The 20482-nt window shown below is 43.8% G+C and overlaps 3 protein-coding genes across 6 annotated transcripts in view; 1 reads left to right on the plus strand and 2 right to left on the minus strand.

Moving 5' to 3' along the window:
* LOC143955711 (uncharacterized) overlaps window positions 1–20482 on the plus strand; it is a 338238-nt gene that overhangs the window by 91949 nt on the left and 225807 nt on the right. The gene's annotated exons all lie outside the window — the stretch shown is intronic.
* LOC143955807 (uncharacterized) overlaps window positions 1–20482 on the minus strand; it is a 99000-nt gene that overhangs the window by 42617 nt on the left and 35901 nt on the right. The gene's annotated exons all lie outside the window — the stretch shown is intronic.
* Window positions 624–4510, minus strand: LOC143955831 (uncharacterized). Of its 3 annotated transcripts, none has more exons than XM_077465951.1 (7): window positions 2943–4510; window positions 2472–2586; window positions 1802–2054; window positions 1585–1685; window positions 1277–1495; window positions 987–1199; window positions 624–831 (listed from the first exon to the last, which is right to left on the minus strand). In XM_077465951.1, exons 2-7 carry the CDS (start codon window positions 2565–2567, stop codon window positions 631–633), a joined length of 1083 nt encoding a protein of 360 aa, XP_077322077.1. In that variant the 5' UTR covers window positions 2568–2586; window positions 2943–4510; the 3' UTR covers window positions 624–630. The 3 variants fall into 3 exon arrangements, with proteins under 3 accessions (XP_077322077.1, XP_077322075.1, XP_077322076.1); XM_077465949.1 differs by having other exon boundaries at window positions 2472–2832; XM_077465950.1 differs by lacking the exon at window positions 2943–4510 and having other exon boundaries at window positions 2472–2894.

The following is a 20482-nucleotide window of genomic DNA, read 5'->3' on the forward strand; positions in this document are numbered from 1 at the left end:
GCAGCACCGAAGGGGGCTTGGAGCAGGAATCTTCCTCTTAAAGCGGGAGTCCGCCGGGACTCCGCGTTTTTTTTTTTTTTTTTAAAAGCCAGCAGCTACAAATACTGCAGCTGCTGACTTTTAAAATAGTGACACTTACCTGTCCAGCACGCCCGCGATGTCGGCACCCGAAGCCGATCTCTAGATCGTCTGTAAGGTGCTGCCGCCGCCATCTTGGGTATGGGAATCAGGAAATGGAGCCTTTTCGGCTTCATTTCCCGGTTCCCTACTGCGCATGCGCGAATCGCGCTGCGCAATAAGGAGGGTCCCCGCTGCCTCTGGGATCTGTGTGTTTCCCAGCAGGCAGCGGGGCACTTGCGGAAAGGGGCATAATCTACGCCCCTTTCCGCAGAGAGCTATCCCGGAAGTGGGTGCAGAATACCTGTACTGCACAGGTATCTGCACCCCCCTCCCCCCTGAAAGGTGCCAATTGTGGCGCCGGAAGGGGGGAGGGTTCCGATGAGTGGAGGTCCACTTTAAGGTGGACCTCCGCTTTAATTGAACCCAGACCAGTTTTCTCATCACTACTCCTTACTTTTCATTGCAACAAGATTGTAAAATAGAGTTTTATGTTATCACTCAGCTCCCGCCCTACTCTGGACCAATCAGTGAGCAGTAACAGAGCAGAGATAAGAGAAGAATATATGATGGGTCACCTGTGCTGATCTCTGTAGGAGTGTCCTCCTCTATGAATGTCCTCGTCATTCCAGCCTCCTCCGTATATTGCTGATCATCCCTCACATACGTCTCTTCTACTTCACCCTCAACTTTCATGTTCATCAGATCTTCACCCTAAACCAACAGAATGGCAGAAAATAACATCTGTAACATAGAAGTATTTATGATGTGAGATCACATAGAAAATATCATCTTGTAGAGTCCACACATCATCTCCACATGTCAGAGTGTTCAATCACTTTATGTTCCCCACCCTCAACTCCACCTACCTGATGATGGTGGGGGATGGTGTGACCTTCCTGTGTGGAATACAGAGGACGGGGGCATCTCTCTGGTGGGATTCTGGTATTAGGTGGCTCCATTTTGATATCCTTGTAGAGATCCTTGTGTCCTTCAGAAAGCCCTGTCATCACTCCATATTCCTCATCCTCCTCTTTATACTCTTCTTTAACAACAATATTATCATCCCCGAGGTTTCTGCTCTAAATATAGAAATACATTTATTGTAACAATCATGCTTATGTATAAAATATACCAATCGTGATTGCTACTCATCTACCTGATGATGGTGGGGGATGGTGTGACCTTCCTGTGTGGAATCCCGGGAATACAGAGGACGGGGACATCTCTCTGGTGGGTTTCTGTAGCTGGATGACTCCACCATGTTGTCCTGGTACACATCTTTGTGTTCTTTTGGAAACCCTGACTCCTCCGTCACCCCATCCTCCTCTTTTATCTCTTCTTTAACCTCAACTTTAGGATCTCTCAGGTTTCCACTCTGAATATATAATAAAAATGACATCAATGGTAACAATGCAGATAATGTACAGATCCTAATGATACTATCAGTGATTGTTCCTCATCTACCTGATGATGGTGGGGGATGGTGTGACCTTCCTGTGTGGAATCCCGGGAATACAGAGGAGGACGGGGACATCTCTCTGGTGGGTTCCCATTACTGGATCCATCTGTAGGAAACACACACACTGACTGAATACATTGTTTCTATGTGTTTATCAGATGATGGGGGATCTAGGTGGAGCCTCCGTACTGCTCTCTCCTTTACAATAAAGTCTCCTCTTACCCGGTGATGTGAGGGGCGGCTGATTGTCCATCATGACGTCCTTGTAGAGATCCTTGTGTCCTTCTAAATACTCCCACTCCTCCATGGAGAATTTCCCAGAATTCGCATAACTGCCCAGCTCTTCAGTCAACAGCTTAGTGATCTTCTTGGTGACTTCTAGAATCTTCTCCATGTTGTGTCTCTCAGGTTTTAGGGAGTCACATGGAGGCACTGTGATGGTCATATGATCACCTGACTTCACCAGAGGAAATCTCTGTATTGGGGAACCAATAGGAACATCATGTTAGAATCCCAGAATCCTCCTCACCTCTCCGGTCAGGTCTGTTTTATTAATAGAGATAAGAGTGATGTCATGTGACCTCCCAGAATCCTCCTCCCCTCTCCGGTCAGGTCTGTGTTTTATTAATAGAGATAAGAGTGATGTCATGTGACCTCCCAGAATCCTCCTCACCTCTCCGGTCAGGTCTGTGTTTTATTAATAGAGATAAGAGTGATGTCATGTGACCTCCCAGAATCCTCCTCACCTCTCCGGTCAGGTCTGTGTTTTATTAATAGAGATAAGAGTGATGTCATGTGACCTCCCAGAATCCTCCTCACCTCTCCGGTCAGGTCTGTGTTTTATTAATAGAGATAAGAGTGATGTCATGTGACCTCCCAGAATCCTCCTCACCTCTCCGGTCAGCAGGTAGATGATCTCCAGGGTGAGGTTTAGTATCTTCTCAGTCATGTGACTCCGGTCCTCCTCCATCCTCATTAATGTGGTCATGGGATCTATGCGGGTTTCTCTGTAGATGGATGAGATTGCTCAGCAGGGTCAAAAGATGCACAAAGCATTATGGGTGGGCACCATCAAGCATCAACCATACAGCCCAAATATGAATCTCATCCCTCGTTACAAAAGACTGCTAAGGTGGGAAGGTGACACATCTCAAAAATGAAGAGACTGTTCCGACCCCATAATAGGAGAAATGTTCAGACCCTGAAGGGGTTAATCTAGGTTTCCACATTATATATGTGTGTATCATCATCTGCTGGAGATAAAAGATATCACAGTGACTATGGAGGAAGAGGACGGAACATGACGGAGGGGGGGGGGGGGGTGGGGGTTACTGGGTGTAAATAGAAAATAAGATCTTATTACCTCCTCTACTGCCAGTTCCAGCAACGTCTCCTCTCTACGTCTTCTGACTCACCTCTCACCCGGGACTTCCTATTTATACCTGACATCACTTCCTGTCTGTACCTGACATCACTTCCTGTCTTCCATAGAGACATCTTGTTTGGGTAGAAGTGAGATCACCATCTTGTGGAGCTCAGAGGAACTGCAGCCCCCGAGAAACATCTCGTAGTATGAACACGGTCTTTTGCTGTGTGTGTATGTACTGTATATCCTTATAGATGGGGTAATCTCCACTTCCACCAAGGGGGAGAGAAATCTATTAGTCAGAAGGATTGGGGGAATTTTTTAGTACCCTTGGTTGTGCAGAAAAACTGTTTATGGATTTTGTTAAATTATCTCTCATTTCCCATTGTGTGGCTTTGAAAACCTTATCTACCTTTGGTGAAAACCTTTGTAAGCCCTGTGATGCCTCCATCCAATAGTGGAATGGGTGACATGGGCCTCCCCCTCTCATTGTCCTCGGCAGTCAGAGGTCCACCTCAGCTGCAACAAAGCTGCCAGAAAGGACCCCATACCCAGTACCGATGGGGTGGGGAATAATCTTCTTTCATTCCACATCTGACCTCACAATTGGGTTTCTGGAAGAATGTTCAAACATTCCCATGAACACACTCCTAAACCTTGTGGACGGCCTTCCCAGAAGAGTTGAAGCTGTTATATTTTATAGCTGCAAAAGGTGGGCCAACTCAATATTTAACCCTATGGACTAAGACTCCACCAAATGGTTTGGACCAGTGCACAAAGCAAGGTCCATAAAGACATGGATGAGCGAGTTTGGGGTGTCCTGACCTCAACCCAATATCCCAACACTTTTGGGATGAATTAGAGTGGAGACTGCAAGCCAGGCCTTCTTGTCCAACATCAGTGCCTGACCTCATAAATGCACTCCTAGAAGAATGGTCAAACATTCCCATAGACACCCTCCTAAACGTAAAGAGTTCAAGCTGTTATAGCTTCAAAGGGTGGGCCAACTCAATATTGAACCCTATGGACTCGGATGCCAATAAAGTTAATGTGCCTGTAAAGGCAGGTGTCCCAATACTTTGGTAATATAGTGTATGCCCTTGCACACACGGTCGGACATTCCGACAACCAAATCCGTTGGATTTTGTCCGTCGGATTTTGTCCGAAACTGTTGCATACACACGGTCGGACAAAGTTGTCGGAAAATCCGATCATTCAGAACGTGATGACGTTATTTCGTTACGACGGGACTACGTTCAGGCTAGTAGCCAATAGCTTTGATGTAGGAATTTGATCTGAGCATGCGTGGCACTTTGTCCGATCTGAATTCTCTACACATGATCGGAGTATGTCCGATCGGATTATGTTATCGGAAAATTTTACCGACAAGTTGGAAAACTTGGTCCGTCGGATACTCTGACGGAAAAAGTCAGATGAAGACCACACACAGTCGGATTATCCGACAAAACGGTCCGATCGGACACATTCCGTCGGAATCTCCGACCGTGTGTACAAGGGCTATCTATTGCCTGCCTGATATTGACCCTTCCTGGGTTCTTCAGAGTAAGTGATCTGCACCGCCTTTTTGCTTTTTAAAATCTTCAATTTATTATTCCTTCCACAGTGTACAAACCTAAATGCAATGAGTGGACATGTTTCAGCCTACACAGCTTTAGTTTACGTTATAACTAAAGCCATGAATGCGGAAACTTGTCAACTTACTGTACTCAGGTTTGTACACTGTGGAATGAATAATAAATTGAACATTTTAAGAGGAAAAAGCTGTTGCAGATCACTTACTCTGAAGATTACTCACAGCTGTGCAACTGCAGATCGGTATCCGATGCTTCACATGAATTGAGTGGGTAGGTAGCACCTGGTATCTTGCTATCCTCCTGGCTTCGATCTCTTGCTTTGGCACCGGTGCGACCCGGCTGTTGCCGATTCCGGCTCACCTTCAGTCCGGCTTGCTTTCTGCATCTCAGGGTTTTCATGCTACACCGGTGTTCTTGCATTCTGCATCACATCCAGGCCTGCGCATCCACACCATCCCAACAGTAACCAGCTTGCCATGAAATGATCTACTTTGGACCCACCACAGGGACCCATGACACTCATCTTGCTATGCCCTGTTACCAACTCTGGGGGTACTGGACAGAATGAGTAAAAGAAAACACTCTCTATCACGTACCTGGTGGAGACTGGAATGTGATAGAGGCCTCCCTTGCTCCTCCCGCCTATACACTCCTGAAGGTGGGAACAGAAAGTGTAAAGGCAAGGAGTGTCACTGGTGCCTGGTAGCTGGCTGGTGATGTCCCCTCTGAAGGTGGGTAGAGCTGGCAGTCATGGTGTCACAGATCAGCTGCGGAGCTGATCTGTGTCTCACCTTTAATGCAGTGGGCCGGTTGGCATCTGTTGTTCCAATGTCTGGTGTTCAGCTCTGTGCACTCTGCAGCTATGGGTGTCACCGCCCTTCACCTGTTGCCTAATATATGTTTCCTTCCTGCTACTTCCTGTCCAGCCCTCATGTGCTTCTCTATTTAAATCCCTTCCTAACCAGCCACCATTGCTTGAGCAACGTTTGTTTCTGAAGCTCCCCTGTGTAACCTGTTTTACCTGACTTCTCGTGAACTGATCTTTTGTGTACCGACCCGGGTTGTTCTGATTACGTTGTCTGCAGCCCACCCTGACCTTGGCTTACTATCCAGCTCTCCTTGCTTCATCCATCCATCCTTGCCTACAGTGTCTTCTGGTACTTCCCTAAGCGAGCAGGGTGAACCCGGGGGTCGTGACCTGGGGTCAACACGCAGCTAAGTCCAAACCTTCGTGAGAGGGTCCCTGGCGGAACACCGGCTGGCTCTTAGATTCCACGCCCTGGGGGATCCTGTGTCACCTGCTCGCCTGTGGGTTCGCTGTAAGTAGTACCGTGACACATGGTGCTTGGAGCAGGAAGTAGAAGCAGCTGGGCACCAGAGCGTGGACGGAGTAAAACCAGAAGAAGAGCAGTAATCAGCAGCAACCGGGCAGCAGGGTACCGAATCAGCATGCAAAAGCAAGTCCAGAGGGCAAGCCAAGGTCGGGTAACAGCCGAGCAATGTGGTACCAAGTCAGCAGGTAGATCAAGCCCAATAAACAGGCCGAAGTCAGGATATCAGGTAACAGAGTAAAGGAGCAAGCAGAGGGGAAGTCCAAAGGCGAGCTAGGTCATACACAAACAGGAGTAATGGATCAGGACTTGGTGGGTCAGGAAGGAGCTGAAGATCATCAAGCACTTGTTTGCAGTGACAGAGCAGTTTAAATAGACCACTGGGCACCAAGTGCTAATTGCTGTGTGCACACGCACACGTACTTGCACACATGCACATATCCGTGCGCGATGAACTGGCAATGCGGGCATTATGTTGGTCCTTTGCTTATGAATATTAGCACGTGTGCAATGTGTACGAGCATGAGCAGGTATCCGCACTGGCCTTTTAGTGGTGGAGGTCCGGTTTACCTTACACTCTCATCAAATAGTCCTCTATCAGGTATGAAGCACTACATCTGCAGGAGCCGCCGGTATGTTGCCTAGGTCTTTCCCACATTTTGCTCCGCAGCAAGGTATTTCCCAGAGCAAGGTGAACACACACACTTCTTCTCGTTTCTCCAATAACCAGTCTAGGCGTTGTATATGGATGGATATAGTGGGATACTTCCAAATTGAACTATTCACACCAAGGACTCTAATGTCCTTTCCTAGTGAAGCTTGGCTGAAATCCCTGCAGAAGGCAGATAAGACTTCTTCTTCACAGCAGCAAACTGGTTGCAGAGCAATGTCCCTTAGTAAAGTGGTGGACAGTCCTAGACAAAGCTCTAAGAAAACCAGCCAGTCTCCTCTTTGTGTGGTCCCTCAGCTGACTTACAGCACAAGAGGGTATAACTGATTAAGGATCCTTAGGATGTCTATGCTTACAAGGATCCTGAAGCACCACCATCAGCCTTCTCTCTCCGTGATACCAGACAAGATTCACTGTAGACTCTTCTTTTGTCAGCTATAGTAGGACCAGGGTCAGCCACACAGACTTCAGGCCCTGAGGTCACCCACCTGGCAGCAATTCAGGCCCTCATTTCACCCACCCGAGGCCACCTGGCAGAAATTCAGGCCCTCAGTTCACCCAACCAAGGACACCTGGCAGAAATTCAGACCCTCAGTTCGCCCACCTGGCTGCAATTCAGCCCCTCAGTTCGCCCACCTGAGACCACATGGCAGCAATTCAGGCCCTCAGTTCACCCACCTGAGGCCACCTTGCAGCAATGCAGGCCCTCCACTCGCCCATCTGAGGCCACATGACAGCAATTGCCAGGTAGAGGCAATGCTTCTCCCCCAGCCTGGTGCAATCCTCTCCATGTGCTCCTAGAATATAAATACAGGCACCCCCCCCTTGTAATTGGCCAGGGCGGTATGAATATTCATGCTCCCATCTACATGGTTTCCACATACTATCCAGCACTTCCCATAGTTGCTAGGACAGTGTGAAACTTTAAAGAGGAAGTAAACCCTGATGAGTTTACTTCCTCTTTCATTCCCTGCAAAGGCAAAGCATAATGGACTACTATGCATCGCATAGTAGCCCATTATGTGTCACTTACCTGACACAGGAGCCAGCGAAGTCACTGCTGTCCCCTGTAGTTCGGCGCATCCATCTTCTCGGTGGGTCTCGCAGTTCCGCCACTGTCATTCGGCGAAGCCGCGATGACGTCACTCCCGCGCATGCGAGAATGCCACGCTCAGTGCACCTGCGCACCGCTGTCTACGGCGCATGCACCGTAGACAGCGGTGGCTGTCTTCAGGCAAATATCTCCTAAACCGTATAGGTTTGGGAGATATTTCTTGGACCTACAGGTAAGCCTTAATCTAGGCTTACCTGTAGGTCAAAGTGGTTTGTAAGGGTTTACAACCACTTTAAGGCAGCATGAGCAGCACCAGAGCACTCTGAGCAGACTACACCAGCCGATCATCGCTCTCTGTTAAGCAGACAGCAAACAAAATTTAGGTAGGTTTTGTCTCTATGTTAAGAAAAGAAACCAAACACTATTATACACTCATCGTAGCTTGTCACGGCCTCTGCAGCTTACACGTGTATTTGCAAATGTGTGCAAGCTAAACCCCTGTTTTTAACGAGAACTGTTAGAGAGGAGAATTCTGTTTGTTGCAGGCTGGCTGGTAAGTTAAGCTGGGAATTTTTCTTTGTTGTTGTTTGATATAGATGATGGCCCCCTCCCCCCCAACGCAAGCAGTTTGAGAATAAACAAAGTGCTCATTCAACAGCCATCCCTGAGATTTATGAGAAGGGGGAGGGTCGGCTGTTCCAACAAGTACAAGCCGGTAAAACCAAACGACTAAGACACAAGATTAAGACTAAAACTAAAACCTACAGGATGGACCTCACTTGTAGTGTAAGAAAAAGGAAAAGAGAAGAACATTTCATCATACAGATCTGAGAACTTAGTTGGTGTTGCAGAAACACGGCTTGACTCCTCACAAGACTGGGCTGTTTGTATTCATGCCGATCCTCTTGTTTAGAGCGGGACATTGAAAAGATGGAGGGGGGTTATTCTGTGTTATGTCGCGTACACACGAGCGGATTGTATGGCGTACTTAGTCCGTCATACAATCCGTCGTAGTTTCCACTGAACGGACTTGACCACACACGGATACACAAACAGTCCGTCGAAAGCTTGCGCGATGACGTGTACAGCACGTACGATGGGACTAGAAATAGGAAGTCCAATACACAGCAAAGCACCCTTCCGTCGTGTAAATCCTTTCTGGGCATGCGCCATTCTTAGTCCGTCGAACTAGCATACTGACGACCGTATTGTCCGCTGAAACCAAAGTACGACGGACAGATTTTTGGAAAATCCGAAATTCTTAGTACTCCGGACTGCACGCTGAAAAAGTCTGCTGAAGCCCACACACGAGCGGACTGTCCGCTGAAATGTGTTTCAACGGATTAAGTACGTCAAACAGTTCGACCGTGTGTACGCGGCATTAGATGTGATGTGAAAGTGAGGAAGAAAGATGATCTTGTGGTTGGAGATGTGGTTGGTGTTCCAGAAACACGGCTTGATTCCTCACAAGACTGGGCTGTTGGTATTCATGCCGATCCTCTTGTTTAGAGGGACACGGGACATAGAAAAGATGGAGCGGGGTTTCTCTATGTTAGATGGGATGAGAAAGTGAGGAAGAAAGATGATCTTGTGGTTGGAGGTGGTGATGGTGCAGAGAAGTTATTATGGAAGGAATGATAGACGGGTCTATGAACTGATGAACTTATCATTGGAGTCTACTACAGACGTCCTGAGATTTATGAGAAGGGGGGGAGACGGCTGTTCCAACAAGTACAAGCCGGTAAAACAAAACTACTAAGACACAAGATTAAGACTAAAACTAAAACCTACAGGATGGACCTTACTTGTCGTGTTAGAAAAAGGAATAGAAAGAGGAAGAGGAGAAGAAGAGACCAAGAGGAGAAGAAAAGATGAGATGAGGAGAAGGGAAGGAGAAAAGGAGGAGAAAAGGAGGAGCAGAAAACAGAAGGAGAAAAGGAGAAGAGGAGAAATAAGAGAGAAAGAGAAAAGAAAGAAAGAACATTTCATCATACAAATCTAAAGGCAGACGTTTATCAATCAACTTACAAAGAATATAAGAATTTTAAAATATAAATGTTTCATTTGTTTTATATTATTTTAAAGATACACACTCCACAAACCCTTTACCTAGTGTATCATCACAGCGCTATGTATAACCCAATATTTTATACCCTAGCGGCCACTTACCATAAACTGTCAAATATATAAAGGTGCATACAAAAATAGTGTTAAAATACCAAATAACTAATTGGTTGCACGTGGCGCTATTACCTGTGTACCTTTCAGTAAACGTGCCCTCACCTCCTCAGTGATCCTATCTCAGATCATAAATTGTGTGATCAGTAACAAAATATATAAATATTTGTCACTCAGTGAATACCCAAATTTGCATTTAGATTACATATACAGTGACAAATATAAACAAATGTGAATATAGTCCATCCACCAAACAATATTTAAAGAATATCCAGATTACAGAAAGTCTTTCTATAAATGCGTGAAAAAAGTATCCAGTGTTCAGATTCCTTTTTACAAGTGACTCCTTTCACCACACCATCCGTGATTTAAACTCCCCCCTTCGTGAAAACACTCACCGACTGCTAAGCCTTACACTCTCGTGTGAGGCTCAAGGGCTTTCAAAAAGATCTCTCAAGATGAAATTCAGACCCCAGCACATCCGATTGGAACTTCTCCACTTACACACTTCATTGTATATATGTATACCTCAAAGAGAAATCACAGAGGGAGAACCCAATAGTGTAATACTGCAATCACTCTTTAATGTTTTAAAAATCTCACTCCTTATGCACTCACATGAACTTAAAAAAGCAAAATCACTTCAAAAGAGTAAAAAGACTCGCTTCACAACTTCACTCCACAAAACTATTCTGAATACGTCGGGGCATTGGTGGTCACGGCGGACTCATTAGATGCGGTACTGAATCGCTTAATCTCACCCCTCCTCGTGCGTCCCACCTGGTCCCACACAGCAGGTCTGTTCGAAAAAGGGCGCCTTCAAGTCAAATGATTCAGTCCTCTTAGTCCTGTGCCTCCTTCCCAGCTCCGTGTATGTCAGCTCAATATTCACCAGATAGCCACGCCCCCGACATGTTTCGTCATATCAGACTTAATCATGGGATTGGCTATCTGGTCCAGCATCCCACCTTATATTCCCCCATCGTCGAATCAACGTCCTTGGTTTTCCCTCTGTCACTCCCATATTAATGGAGTGTATACTAGCGTCCACAACACGCGCCGAAACCAAATCCCTGATTTGCGCATGCTCAAATCACAGCATTCGATATCCCCATGGTGTATAATGATAGGCATTCGATTTGAGAGTTCGCTACAGTTTCCGGAGCGTGCGTCGAGATTTATCATGTGCATCGAAACATTCGATCTTAGATATTGCATTCGATGCTTTATAAGTTCCGCTCCGGTCTCAATACTTTACATACGCTGTGTGCTGATAGGTCTCGCGTGCGCCGAGATCGAGACTGAGTGTCCCCATCTCCACAATAGTCAAGTATTGGATTCCGTGTCCCCACATTCAATCATCGAGAAAACGTGGAACCCTTAGCGTACTGCCTCTAGTGATGTCAATACCCATCAGTGATGTCTCTCCATTTAAGCAAACGGTATCCTTCTACATATCGCATTATATTCAGTCAACTAATATTACATTTAGTAACCGTGCCTCCACACAGTATGCAATCCAGTATATACGTAACTATAGACTGGTGCAATACTCTGTCGCCGTGTCATCAATGCGCCAACGTTTACAATAATGGTTGCAATAATGGTTATCATACATCTTCAACTAGCTAATAAGTACACGTATTCATTACTGTATTGAAGTATTACAAATGCAAATCTAATTAAATTCAAATGGAAATGCATATATCTCAAAGACAACACCTATATTGTAGGTGAACTAACATATAAGCATAACTCCAAATAAAAATTCTTAAAAATCTAAAATCGCATAAAGGGAGATCCTATTGCTATTGCCCTAAACAGAGACTAAATTGGCACCCTCATAATATTTACAGGGCTCCCCCATCAATAACTTCGCATCTGTCTACAGATGCGAACTCATGTAAAGACTTATTTTAGAGATCAGCGATTGGTAACCTCCTGTGCATTTCCATATCGGAGTTGCAACCTTAAATAGTAAACATCATGTGCATTTCCATATCGGAATTGCAATCTTCCCTCTATAACACTTGAGAAATCACTACACCCTACCGCCTCATACAGGATGTTTCTACTAAGGGGGCTGATTTCCCCTACTAGAACACCACTGTTACTGTCCATAATTGCTTGACTACAAGTCACTAATATAGCAATTAAGGTCCAGCTCTATGTTCATACCTCTCGGATAGAGGCTCCTCAACAAGAAGATCCACTTAGTCTCCCTCTGCGACAGATCTCTTACACGATTAGAGCCCCTCCAAGAGGGATGAACATGATCTATTCCACAAAACTGTAGTAGATCGGGATTTTGTTGATGGTGTTCCTTAAAATGTAATGACACGCTGTGATACTGGTAACCCTTTCGGATATTCGTCAAATGTTCTGAGATACGCACTCTCAATAATCTCTTTGTACGTCCTACATATAGTAAATTACAGGGGCACCATAGCAGGTATACAATGTGAGACATATTGCATGTCATGAATTCCTTGATTTCAAATGATTCACCCTCACTGTTAGTTATTGAGGTGATTCCCCTGTTTATCTGGTGTACAGTTCTACAACATATGCACCTCCTACATGCATAGAAACCTTTCAGTTCACCCGAGATGGTTACTCGCTTAGGAGGGTCCAGAACCTTTTTTACAACCCTATCCCCAATATTGGGCGCCCGTCTATAGATAAATCCCGGGGTTTTGGGTATCACCCCCCCCAAATGTTTATCCCTACCCAGGATATGCCAGTGTGTTCTAAAAATCTGCTCTACCTCTCTAAATTGATGATGGAAATTAGACAAGAATCTTAGTTGATGTTGTGCCCCCTCTCCTTCCTTTCTCCTCCCCTCCAGGCAGGTTTCCCTTGGAATATTCGCAACCGTCCCAATAGTTTCATCCAAGATGGTTTCTGAATACCCTTTCTGTATAAACCTCTCCTTCAAGATTTGGGATTGGGCTACGAAATCCTCTTTAGTTGTACAGTTCCTACGAACCCTTAGAAATTGTCCCTTAGGGATGTTTCTAATCCAGGATGGATGATGTCCGCTCTTAGTTGATAAATAGCTATTCCGATCTGTGTTCCTAAAATACACTGTCGTACTCAATCTATCATCCTTTCTCTCTATCAGGAGATCAAGGAAGTTTACCGTAGTGGAACTAATATTGAATTCCAACTTAATGTCATTCGAGTTGTAATCCAGGATGGATGATGTCCGCTCTTAGTTGATAAATAGCTATTCCGATCTGTGTTCCTAAAATACACTGTCGTACTCAATCTATCATCCTTTCTCTCTATCAGGAGATCAAGGAAGTTTACCGTAGTGGAACTAATATTGAATTCCAACTTAATGTCATTCGAGTTGGAATTCAATCTTTCTAAGAAATGTAAAACTGAGGCCTCTGTTCCACCCCATATAAAAAACAGGTCATCTATGAATCTTCGATAAAAAATTAGTTGCGGACACTCAATACCAAACACATATCTATCCTCCCACTCAGCCATGAATAAGTTGGCGAGGCTGGGGGCATATTTGGCCCCCATTGCCACGCCAACCTTCTGGGCAAAGAAGGATCCATCAAACCAGAAGTAGCTGTGGGTCATGCAAAAATCTAATGCCTGGCCCACAAACACCTTCCGGGCATGTGGAATATCCTCCCTCCTGCTCATGGCCCAATTAAGTGCTAGCAGGGCATCTTGGTGTTGAATAATGGTATATAGGCTAGCTACGTCAGCCGTAACCAAATACACTTCCATGGTCGAGGGGATAGAGATCTCATTGAGGGATTTTAACAAATCTGTTGTATCCCTCAAATACGCTCTTGTGTTTTTCACACTGGGTTGGAGTGCTCTATCTAAATATTCTCCCAGTCTCGAAGTGACTGATCCTATCCCGTTTACAATAGGGCGAGGTGGAGGAGCCGTCAAATCCTTATGAATTTTGGGCAAGGTATAGATTACCGGTATCCTGCAGGAGCTAGGGACCAAATATTTCTTTTCTTTTAAGTTAAGTACTCCCTTCCCATATCCCCACTCCACCAACATCTCTAATTGGTTCTTATATTCATCTGTAGGGTCTAAATTTAGTTTTTTATAGGTGGTGGTGTCCCCTAACAGCTCCTCCAACTGGTCATGATAGAATGATCTATCAAGGATCACCACCCCCCCTCCCTTATCTGCCGGGCGTATAATGATATCATTCTTTTCTTCTAGGGATGTTATCCCCTCCTTAATATATCTTGGGTTCACACCCTTACTTACGGGGAGTTTTTCTAAATCATTTAACACCAAGTTTTTAAAAACCTCTACAAAATGATTAGCAGTCAACTGTGGATTGAATAGTGACCGATTCCTCAGTCCGCTATCCATTTGACTGTTGGGATTATTAATCCCTAATTTCGGAGTATTGGGGTGCATCAAAAAATGTTTCTTGATGTTTAAGGTCCGAATATATTTGTGTATATCTATGTATACATCAAACTTATTCATACTCTGTCGTGGAGCACATTTAAGTCCCATGTTTAGAATATTCATTTCCTTCTTATCCAATGTCACCTTGCTTAAATTAAAGATACCATTGTCTAAGTGTCCCTCAGTCTTTTTCCTGGATTGTTTCCTCCATCCTGCCCTGCATCCCCTCCTCCTCTCCCCATTGAACCTCCTTGTTGGGTAGGTACATTTCTCTGTCCATTGGGCATAGTTGGAACATGTCCCCTTGGGGTTATCCCTCCCCCTCTTCCCCCTCTCCCCCTCTGATTTAAAAAAGGGGGAGGGGGAAGAGTACGAGGTGGGAACCCAGATTCATTCATCCTTCCACTTCCATCATCATATGTCAAAGGCATAAACCTATTCTGTAATGGTATCGAATTGCCCCTTACTCGATTACCATCATACCCATATTCCTGTCCCCATCTTTGATTACTTTGGGGTGCAAAATGTGCTGGGTAAAGGTTCCTCTCCCCATAGGGTGATGGATAATCATAATAATTCACTTGATAATCATCTCCCCTTTCCCTTGAGTGTGGTTTAGGTGAGTAATAATTACCATAGGAATTAGCTCTACCCTGTTGTGTGTTATTATACCCTCGGTTGGGTGTCTGGATTAGGGGGGCTTTTTTGTTGTTAGTCTTCCCCTTTCCTGCCTCTCCTTTATTCCCAAACTTGGAGTTGTTATTTTCCTTAGTTGGGGGTTCATTGGTTCCGGTAGATCCTTGAATCTTTATGGCTTGCCCTTCATTTGACTGCCAAGCATAGATTTTATTGTTTCTAAAATCAGTTGTGTCTCTATTATATTTCTTAACCTTCTTTTTTTGAATATCTTTATCCCATTTCTCAAGTTTCTTCTTCATTGTCTCATTAAACTCCCTCATTTGGTTGCTGTCTCCTAGAGGTTCCAATTTTATTTTCATTTGTTCAATCTGTTCCTTTAATTTAGCCAATTTTATCTCTTTCCTTTTTAAAACTAAAGTTTGTAGCTCCATACCCATTTTATTAAAAAAAGTGAGCCATTCATCCATAAAAGATTGGTCGTTTAGACCATCTTGTGGGCAAACTTCCCATCTCAGACTCCTGAAAATGAGACCCTCTTTTAAATATTGTTCAAATGTGAGTACATCCCACCAGGTTTTAACCTGTTTCTCTAGTAAATGGTCTAAAGTTTTCAAAAGAAGGGGGGAGTTTAAATCACGGATGGTGTGGTGAAAGGAGTCACTTGTAAAAAGGAATCTGAACACTGGATACTTTTTTCACGCATTTATAGAAAGACTTTCTGTAATCTGGATATTCTTTAAATATTGTTTGGTGGATGGACTATATTCACATTTGTTTATATTTGTCACTGTATATGTAATCTAAATGCAAATTTGGGTATTCACTGAGTGACAAATATTTATATATTTTGTTACTGATCACACAATTTATGATCTGAGATAGGATCACTGAGGAGGTGAGGGCACGTTTACTGAAAGGTACACAGGTGATAGCGCCACGTGCAACCAATTAGTTATTTGGTATTTTAACACTATTTTTGTATGCACCTTTTTATATTTGACAGTTTATGGTAAGTGGCCGCTAGGGTATAAAATATTGGGTTATACATAGCGCTGTGATGATACACTAGGTAAAGGGTTTGTGGAGTGTGTATCTTTAAAATAACATAACATTTAGATAATCACGAGCAGCTTGAGGGGGGCTATTGCCTTTTACACTCACGAGTAGAGGGATGGAGGCCATAAATTATCTAGCCTCACGGCAGATCAATCCAGCTAATATTTTCTCCAACAATCATGTAATGATGGAGGAGGAGGAAGACATCACAGGTCTTTTGAAAACTTTAGACCATTTACTAGAGAAACAGGTTAAAACCTGGTGGGATGTACTCACATTTGAACAATATTTAAAAGAGGGTCTCATTTTCAGGAGTCTGAGATGGGAAGTTTGCCCACAAGATGGTCTAAACGACCAATCTTTTATGGATGAATGGCTCACTTTTTTTAATAAAATGGGTATGGAGCTACAAACTTTAGTTTTAAAAAGGAAAGAGATAAAATTGGCTAAATTAAAGGAACAGATTGAACAAATGAAAATAAAATTGGAACCTCTAGGAGACAGCAACCAAATGAGGGAGTTTAATGAGACAATGAAGAAGAAACTTGAGAAATGGGATAAAGATATTCAAAAAAAGAAGGTTAAGAAATATAATAGAGACACAACTGATTTTAGAAACAATAAAATCTATGCTTGGCAGTCAAATGAAGGGCAAGCCATAAAGATTCAAGGATCTACCGGAACCAATGAACCCCCAACTAAGGAAAATAACAACTCCAAGTTTGGGAATAAAGGAGAGGCAGGAAAGGGGAAGACTAACAACAAAAAAGCCCCCCTAATCCAGACACCCAACCGAGGGTATAATAACACACAACAGGGTAGAGCTAATTCCTATGGTAATTATTACTCACCTAAACCACACTCAAGGGAAAGGGGAGATGATTATCAAGTGAATTATTATGATTATCCATCACCCTATGGGGAGAGGAACCTTTACCCAGCACATTTTGCACCCCAAAGTAATCAAAGATGGGGACAGGAATATGGGTATGATGGTAATCGAGTAAGGGGCAATTCGATACCATTACAGAATAGGTTTATGCCTTTGACATATGATGATGGAAGTGGAAGGATGAATGAATCTGGGTTCCCACCTCGTACTCTTCCCCCTCCCCCTTTTTTAAATCAGAGGGGGAGAGGGGGAAGAGGGGGAGGGATAACCCCAAGGGGACATGTTCCAACTATGCCCAATGGACAGAGAAATGTACCTACCCAACAAGGAGGTTCAATGGGGAGAGGAGGAGGGGATGCAGGGCAGGATGGAGGAAACAATCCAAGAAAAAGACTGAGGGACACTTAGACAATGGTATCTTTAATTTAAGCAAGGTGACATTGGATAAGAAGGAAATGAATATTCTAAACATGGGACTTAAATGTGCTCCACGACAGAGTATGAATAAGTTTGATGTATACATAGATATACACAAATATATTCGGACCTTAAACATCAAGAAACATTTTTTGATGCACCCCAATACTCCGAAATTAGGGATTAATAATCCCAACAGTCAAATGGATAGCGGACTGAGGAATCGGTCACTATTCAATCCACAGTTGACTGCTAATCATTTTGTAGAGGTTTTTAAAAACTTGGTGTTAAATGATTTAGAAAAACTCCCCGTAAGTAAGGGTGTGAACCCAAGATATATTAAGGAGGGGATAACATCCCTAGAAGAAAAGAATGATATCATTATACGCCCGGCAGATAAGGGAGGGGGGGTGGTGATCCTTGATAGATCATTCTATCATGACCAGTTGGAGGAGCTGTTAGGGGACACCACCACCTATAAAAAACTAAATTTAGACCCTACAGATGAATATAAGAACCAATTAGAGATGTTGGTGGAGTGGGGATATGGGAAGGGAGTACTTAACTTAAAAGAAAAGAAATATTTGGTCCCTAGCTCCTGCAGGATACCGGTAATCTATACCTTGCCCAAAATTCATAAGGATGTGACGGCTCCTCCACCTCGCCCTATTGTAAACGGGATAGGATCAGTCACTTCGAGACTGGGAGAATATTTAGATAGAGCACTCCAACCCAGTGTGAAAAACACAAGAGCGTATTTGAGGGATACAACAGATTTGTTAAAATCCCTCAATGAGATCTCTATCCCCTCGACCATGGAAGTGTATTTGGTTACGGCTGACGTAGCTAGCCTATATACCATTATTCAACACCAAGATGCCCTGCTAGCACTTAATTGGGCCATGAGCAGGAGGGAGGATATTCCACATGCCCGGAAGGTGTTTGTGGGCCAGGCATTAGATTTTTGCATGACCCACAGCTACTTCTGGTTTGATGGATCCTTCTTTGCCCAGAAGGTTGGCGTGGCAATGGGGGCCAAATATGCCCCCAGCCTCGCCAACTTATTCATGGCTGAGTGGGAGGATAGATATGTGTTTGGTATTGAGTGTCCGCAACTAATTTTTTATCGAAGATTCATAGATGACCTGTTTTTTATATGGGGTGGAACAGAGGCCTCAGTTTTACATTTCTTAGAAAGATTGAATTCCAACTCGAATGACATTAAGTTGGAATTCAATATTAGTTCCACTACGGTAAACTTCCTTGATCTCCTGATAGAGAGAAAGGATGATAGATTGAGTACGACAGTGTATTTTAGGAACACAGATCGGAATAGCTATTTATCAACTAAGAGCGGACATCATCCATCCTGGATTAGAAACATTCCTAAGGGACAATTTCTAAGGGTTCGTAGGAACTGTACAACTAAAGAGGATTTCGTAGCCCAATCCCAAATCTTGAAGGAGAGGTTTATACAGAAAGGGTATTCAGAAACCATCTTGGATGAAACTATTGGGACGGTTGCGAATATTCCAAGGGAAACCTGCCTGGAGGGGAGGAGAAAGGAAGGAGAGGGGGCACAACATCAACTAAGATTCTTGTCTAATTTCCATCATCAATTTAGAGAGGTAGAGCAGATTTTTAGAACACACTGGCATATCCTGGGTAGGGATAAACATTTGGGGGGGGTGATACCCAAAACCCCGGGATTTATCTATAGACGGGCGCCCAATATTGGGGATAGGGTTGTAAAAAAGGTTCTGGACCCTCCTAAGCGAGCTACCATCTCGGGTGAACTGAAAGGTTTCTATGCATGTAGGAGGTGCATATGTTGTAGAACTGTACACCAGATAAACAGGGGAATCACCTCAATAACTAACAGTGAGGGTGAATCATTTGAAATCAAGGAATTCATGACATGCAATATGTCTCACATTGTATACCTGCTATGGTGCCCCTGTAATTTACTATATGTAAGACGTACAAAGAGATTATTGAGAGTGCGTATCTCAGAACATTTGACGAATATCCGAAAGGGTTACCAGTATCACAGCGTGTCATTACATTTTAAGGAACACCATCAACAAAATCCCGATCTACTACAGTTTTGTGGAATAGATCATGTTCATCCCTCTTGGAGGGGCTCTAATCGTGTAAGAGATCTGTCGCAGAGGGAGACTAAGTGGATCTTCTTGTTGAGGAGCCTCTATCCGAGAGGTATGAACATAGAGCTGGACCTTAATTGCTATATTAGTGACTTGTAGTCAAGCAATTATGGACAGTAACAGTGGTGTTCTAGTAGGGGAAATCAGCCCCCTTAGTAGAAACATCCTGTATGAGGCGGTAGGGTGTAGTGATTTCTCAAGTGTTATAGAGGGAAGATTGCAATTCCGATATGGAAATGCACATGATGTTTACTATTTAAGGTTGCAACTCCGATATGGAAATGCACATGATGTTTACTATTTAAGGTTGCAACTCCGATATGGAAATGCACAGGAGGTTACCAATCGCTGATCTCTAAAATAAGTCTTTACATGAGTTCGCATCTGTAGACAGATGCGAAGTTATTGATGGGGGAGCCCTGTAAATATTATGAGGGTGCCAATTTAGTCTCTGTTTAGGGCAATAGCAATAGGATCTCCCTTTATGCGATTTTAGATTTTTAAGAATTTTTATTTGGAGTTATGCTTATATGTTAGTTCACCTACAATATAGGTGTTGTCTTTGAGATATATGCATTTCCATTTGAATTTAATTAGATTTGCATTTGTAATACTTCAATACAGTAATGAATACGTGTACTTATTAGCTAGTTGAAGATGTACGATAACCATTATTGCAACCATTATTGTAAACGTTGGCGCATTGATGACACGGCGACAGAGTATTGCACCAGTCTATAGTTACGTATATACTGGATTGCATACTGTGTGGAGGCACGGTTACTAAATGTAATATTAGTTGACTGAATATAATGCGATATGTAGAAGGATACCGTTTGCTTAAATGGAGAGACATCACTGATGGGTATTGACATCACTAGAGGCAGTACGCTAAGGGTTCCACGTTTTCTCGATGATTGAATGTGGGGACACGGAATCCAATACTTGACTATTGTGGAGATGGGGACACTCAGTCTCGATCTCGGCGCACGCGAGACCTATCAGCACACAGCGTATGTAAAGTATTGAGACCGGAGCGGAACTTATAAAGCATCGAATGCAATATCTAAGATCGAATGTTTCGATGCACATGATAAATCTCGACGCACGCTCCGGAAACTGTAGCGAACTCTCAA

The sequence above is a fragment of the Lithobates pipiens genome, unplaced genomic scaffold, assembly GCF_037356315.1.
Source record: "Lithobates pipiens isolate NorthernLeopardFrog02 unplaced genomic scaffold, aLitPip1_a1.2 Scaffold_35, whole genome shotgun sequence".
NCBI lineage: Eukaryota > Metazoa > Chordata > Amphibia > Anura > Ranidae > Lithobates > Lithobates pipiens.

Coding starts and splice junctions, on each gene's coding strand:
- LOC143955831 (XM_077465951.1), bottom strand. CDS start 2,567: ATGACCACATTAATGAGGATGGAGGAGGACCGGAGTCACATGACTGAG. Junction 2,055..2,471: donor TCTACCTGCTGACCGGAGAG/GTGAGGAGGATT, acceptor TCCCCAATACAG/AGATTTCCTCTGGTGAAGTC. Junction 832..986: donor CCATCCCCCACCATCATCAG/GTAGGTGGAGTT, acceptor CTGTTGGTTTAG/GGTGAAGATCTGATGAACAT.